We start from the raw sequence: 6,019 nt of genomic DNA on the forward strand, positions 1-6,019 counted from the left end.
GGACATGAGGATCTGACTGGAGTGGAAAACAGCTTCACTGACATGTCCCTCATGCCAATTTTTAACAATATGTATAAAGGAGTGTATGCAGCAGCTCATGCTCTGCACAATATTCTCGGTTGTAATGCAACATGCAACAACAGGTTGCAGCTAGAGCCATACACGGTGAGTGTAACAAGAATTACTATTATAGTACATCAATATTTCAGCAATAAATTGCAAGGTTTTATAAATTGTATATACTTGAGACAACAGGTCTGGAAAATGTTCACTGAGTAGTTATGAGTTGACATTTTAGGTTTTACAGCAAATAAAAAGGATTCACTTTGAGACAACGGAAGGAGATGAGGTTTATTTTAATGAGCATGGAGATCCAGCAGCAAAATATGAAATTATAAATTGGCAGCCAAGACAAAATGGCATTGTGAACTTTGTCACCGTTGGTCTTTATGATGCATCGTTACCTGAAGACAAACAGATGAATGTGCAAACAGAGTCTTTAATTTGGGCACAAAAATCAATGCAGGTCAGATCCCACAGAATTATTATCATTGTCCATGATGATGTATTATGACACTTCTGATTATATTCTAGACTTGTTTATTAATGCAGCAAACAGAAAAAAATATATATTAAACAATAACATTTTTTTTTATTGTTGCTTTTGTTCTTGCAGGTCCCTGTGTCAGTTTGCAGTGGAAAGTGTCCTCCAGGAACACGTAAAGTTCTCCAGAAAGGAAAACCTGTTTGCTGCTATGACTGTATTAGATGTGCAGAGGGAGACATGAGCAACTCAACAGGTTAGTTTGTAATTCATTCAGTTGGTTTTAGTCATGGGCAGCACGGTGGCGCAACTGGTAGAGCTGCTGCCTCTCAGCGAACAGGTCGCTGGTTCAAACCCCGGTCCAGGGGCCTTCTGGGTGGAGTTTGCATGTTCTCTCCGTGCATGCGTGGGTTTCCTCCGGGTACTCCGGTTGCCTCCCACAGACCAAAAACATGCATGTTAGGCTGATTGGTAACTCTAAATTGTCCCTAGGTGTGAGTGAGAGTGAATGGTTGTTTGTCTCGTTTGTCTCTATGTGGCCCTGTGATGGACTTGCGACCCGTCCAGGGTGTACCCCGCCCCTCGCACAGTGATTGCTGGACATGGGCACCAGCGACCCCCGTGACCCAAAATGGAATAAACGGGTAAAGACAATGGATGGATGGATGGATGGTTTTAGTCATCAGAATTAAAGCTCCCAGATAAAAAAGGGTCATGTTTCAATTTGTTGTCAATTTTATTCAAAAAAGATATTTATTAATACTGCTTTTTACAAATGTTGTATTCATAGCAATAAATAAAAAATACTATGTTCACATAAAACACAAGTTTATATTAACTATAATAAAATTTCATAAAACTAACCAGTTTAGTCACATGTTAATCTAAAAAAAAAAGTAGTTTATTTAAAAAAGTCCTTCATTAAGTAGTTCTTTGTCACTAATTCAGAAAAATCTGTCTTAGGTTTGTTTGGGTAAAATAGGTGGAAAAAGACAAATGTCTGAAAAAGCACAAATTATACTGTATTTGTACTCATTGAGCTAAGTCTTTTAATGTAATTTTACAGATTCTGTCTCCTGTTTGAGATGCTTTCCTGAGTTTTGGTCAAATGAGAAAAGAGATGCCTGTATACAGAAGGAGGCCGTGTTTCTGTCATATGAAGAGACTATGGGAGCACTGCTCACAGCAGCCTCTTTGTTTGGAACATGTCTAAGTGCTATTGTTGCTGTCATTTTCATCAAATACAGGAAAACTCCTCTGGTCAAAGCAACAAACTCTGAGTTGAGCTTCCTGCTGCTTTTCTCCTTGACTCTGTGTTTTCTCTGCTCTCTGACCTTCATTGGACGTCCCTCTGAGTGGTCCTGTATGCTCCGTCACACAGCTTTTGGCATCACCTTCGTCCTCTGTATCTCCTGTGTTTTGGGGAAAACAATGGTGGTTTTGATGGCGTTTAAAGCTACACTTCCAGGAGCAAATGTGATGAAATGGTTTGGACCTGCACAGCAGAGACTCTGTGTTCTGGGTTTTACTCTTATACAGTTGATCATATGTATCATCTGGTTAGCTGTTTCCCCTCCTTTTCCATCAAATAATTTCAAAGAATTTAAAGATAAAATCATCTTGGAGTGTGCTCTAGGTTCAGCTGTAGGCTTCTGGTCTGTGCTTGGGTACATTGGACTTCTGGCTGTGTTGTGCTTTATTTGTGCTTTTCTGGCACGGAAACTGCCAGATAATTTCAACGAGGCTAAATTCATCACCTTCAGCATGCTGATATTCTGTGCAGTCTGGATCACTTTTATCCCAGCATATGTCAGCTCTCCTGGAAAGTTCAGTGTTGCTGTAGAAATTTTTGCCATTCTTGCCTCAAGTTTTGGACTGCTGATTTGTATTTTCCTCCCAAAATGTTACATCATGCTCATGAAACCAGAAAAAAATACAAAGAAGAATTTGATGGGGAAAGGATCACCAAAAGCATTCTAAAATCTAAAAGCCATTTTATGAACAAAATGTGATGCCATTTGTATTTTACTTGTGTGCAAAAATTATTTTGTGATTGAATGTTCACCTATATTTCAGCTCAATGTAAAAGAGAATGTTACCATGTAACCACTTTTGTCAGAAAATTGTTTTGCCATTCCTGAATACTTGTGATAAACATTTTTGTCCTTGCTTTTACTCGATCCATGGACAATCCATTCACCCACCACATATCCAGAAACTCTATTGCATAGAGAGGAATTCACTGTGTAGACAGGAAGTCCACCATAAAGAAGGTGAAAGGCCTTTCTCTGCAGTGTTGTAGGGGACCTCAAACTGAATTATTTGGTGATGTTCAAAACAGGCTGGACCTGCTTGCACAAAAGTCCTCAGTTTGACACTTTAGTCTTTAAAGTATATATACAAAAAAAAAAAAAACATAGGGTTGTGGGCAGCAAAGTGTCAGTTGGTACAACTTTAGCTTCTAATTGAGAAGGTTGATGGATCAAATTCCAGTTGTGAGCCTTTCTGGGTGGAGTTTGGAGTTTTGTTTGAATATTCCTCCCAAAGACCAAAAACATGCATGTTAGCCCGATTAGTAACTCTAAATTGTCCCTAGGTGCGAGTGAGAGAGTCAGTGGTTGTTTGTCTGTGTCCCTAATATGGACTTGTGACCTTCCCAGGGTGTACTCTGCCTCTCAAACAGTGATGGCTGGACATGGGCACCAGTGACCCCTGTGACATGAAAAGAAAGAATTGGGGAAAATAAGTGGATGGATGGATGAATGGATGGATGGATGGGGTGTGGTGCATGAGTTCCCACATCATCCATACATCCATTATCTTTACCTGCTTCTTCCTTTTCATGTCATGGGGGTCACTGGTGACCATGTCCAGCAATCACTCTTTGAGAGGCAGGGTAGACCCTGGACAGGTCTCCAGTCCATCACAGGGACACATAGAGACAAAAGAGACAAACAACCATTCACTTACTCACTCACTCACTCACACTTAGGAACAATTTAGAGTTACCAATTCATCTAGAATGCATGTTTTTGATCTGTGGGAGGAAACCAATCAGGAGAAAACCCATGCATGTACGGAGAAAACATGCAAACTCCACCCAGAAAGGCCCCCAGCCAGGATTTGAACCGGGGCGACCTGCTCACTGAGAGACGAAAGCACTGCGCCATCGTGCTGCCCCATGTCCCACATAATAATAATAATAATAATAATAATCATAATAATAATAACACTGTTTTGAATGCTTGGGTCATTGTTTTTCTCACACATTTTACGTCACCTGTCTGGCTCAAGTCAGTCAGGGGGCAGTTCAAGTTTACAAAGTTCTGAATTAACATAAGTAAGTAAGTAAAATTTTATTTATTCAGCACCTCTGAAGATAAAAATCACAAAGTGATTCATCAAACAAAAGAACAAAAGAACAAAACAAATTTAAGCAAAAGCAGATTTAAAAATATAAGTTTTTTTTAGCTGACCTTTAAAGTCCGCTGCTCTGAGAGTTTGAGGAAGGGAGTTCCAGTCTTGGAGACACAGAAGATTGCACTGTTTCCATGAATACCAGTTTCGTTATTTTGGCTAAAGTGAACAGTATTTCAACAGACACCATATAAGTAAAATATAGGAGATCTTTATCTGTGCCCTGAGGCACTGTTGTTAAAAAGATTCTATTTTCAAGCTGTAAAAAGGCGAGTTATTGCACATTTCTGATTTAAATAGTATGATTGTAAATAAATAAATAAATACAAATATTAGATCATCCATCCATCCATCCATTATCTTTACCCGCTTATTCCATTTTTTGGGTCACGGGGGTCGCTGGTGCCCATGTCCAGCAATCACTGTGCGAGGGGCGGGGTACACCCTGGACGGGTTGCAAGTCCATCACAGGGCCACATGGAGACAAACAACCATTCACTCTCTCACTCACACCTAGGGACAATTTAGAGTTACCAATCAGCCTAACATGCATGTTTTTGGTCTGTGGGAGGAAACCGGAGTACCCGGAGAAAACCCACGCATGCACGGAGAGAACATGCAAACTCCACCCAGAAAGGCCCCTGGACCGGGGTTTGAACCAGGGACCTGCTCACTGAGAGGCAGCAGCTCTACCAGTTGCGCCACCGTGCAGCCCATATTAGATCATATTTTTCTAATATAAATATATAATATATCTAAACAATTTAGTGTCAAATAGGCCAGAAAAGTTATTGTGTGGATTGGCCTTATAAGGAAGCTTGACTCTTCTTCCCATTCGTTTTTTTGCAGTTTACACCTTGAACATGTGACCAACAAAGCTCACATATTTCAGCCTTGTTACGATAAATTCTTCATCAGCAAGGAAAAAAAAAAATCACAGGATGGTGGAATGGGTCGTGTGACCTTTACACCACTTTTGTTGTGATCATTATAACTAGTTATAAGCCTTAAATTCCTAATCCACAGTCAAAATTGAAGAGGTATTTTGGATAGGTCAATTGTTTTCAATAAACAGGAGAAGAAGTCCAGCTGTCTTCAATTTTTTTTCATTTAGAATTATCCATTACTTAATGACTGAGGAAAATTTGATGTGGTAATTTCATCCCCAATAACTGTTGTAAGGGCTAATAGTTCAGGTTTTAATCACTATCAACAAGCTGAACATATACTGTATGCCAACTTGCCATATTTATACCAATGCTTCCGTGTTAAGCTGTCACTCTCTTACAATCCTATTATTGCATCACTCAAACTTCTGTGAACAGCAAGCAGCCATCATGGCACTAATGATCAATTATTACGGCACTAATTATAAGTTGTTAAGTTGATGGTCCTCCTTCTGCATTCGAACAACTAGATTTGGCTATCAGTAGCGAACTGCTTGATCCTTAATGAGAAGGTGCTGTGGATAATACTTGTTTGTTTCAGTTCCTTAGACTGAAGAAGTGTTCTGGATAAAAGACAAAATGTTTCAACAAAGAAGAATCTGTCTAGAGGACCTGGCACAACCTTGTTAGATCTTTCCCAACCCAATGCTAAACAGAACAGCCAGCAGGTACAACCAGCCTCTTGTATTCAAGTACAACATCCATCCATCCATTATCTTTACCCACTTCTTCCTTTTTGTGTCGCTGGTGCCTATGTCCAGCCATCACTGTGCGAGAGGCGGAGTACACCCTGGACAGGTCTCCAGTCCATCACAGGGACACATAGAGACAAATGAGACAAACAACCATTCACTCTCTCACTCTCACCTAGGGACAATTTAGAGTTACCAATCAGACTAACATGCATGTTTTTGGTCTGTAGGAGGAAACTAGAGTACCCTTAGAAAACCCATGCATGTACGAAGAGAACATGCAAACTCCACCCAGAAAGGACCCCTGACTGGATTCTGGGTGGAGCTTGCATGTTCTCTTTGTGCATATGTGGGTTTTCTTCGGGTACTCCGGTTTCCTCCTACAGACCAAAAACATGCATGTTAGTCTGATTGGTAAC

At 40.2% G+C, this 6,019-nt stretch overlaps 1 protein-coding gene across 1 annotated transcript in view; it reads left to right on the forward strand.

Annotated features, from left to right (window-relative positions):
* The window catches only part of LOC119410904 (extracellular calcium-sensing receptor-like), a 4,984-nt gene extending 2,460 nt beyond the window's left edge, over positions 1 to 2,524 (forward strand). The window contains exons 4-7 of the mRNA XM_037677826.1: positions 4 to 165; positions 299 to 526; positions 677 to 800; positions 1,611 to 2,524. Coding sequence (XP_037533754.1) covers positions 4 to 165; positions 299 to 526; positions 677 to 800; positions 1,611 to 2,524 — 1,428 coding nt within the window. The remainder of the gene's footprint in view (positions 1 to 3; positions 166 to 298; positions 527 to 676; positions 801 to 1,610) is intronic.
* The last annotated feature ends 3,495 nt before the right edge of the window (positions 2,525 to 6,019 follow it).

This window comes from Nematolebias whitei, chromosome 6 (assembly GCF_014905685.2).
Source record: "Nematolebias whitei isolate Nwh7 chromosome 6, NemWhi1, whole genome shotgun sequence".
NCBI lineage: Eukaryota > Metazoa > Chordata > Actinopteri > Cyprinodontiformes > Rivulidae > Nematolebias > Nematolebias whitei.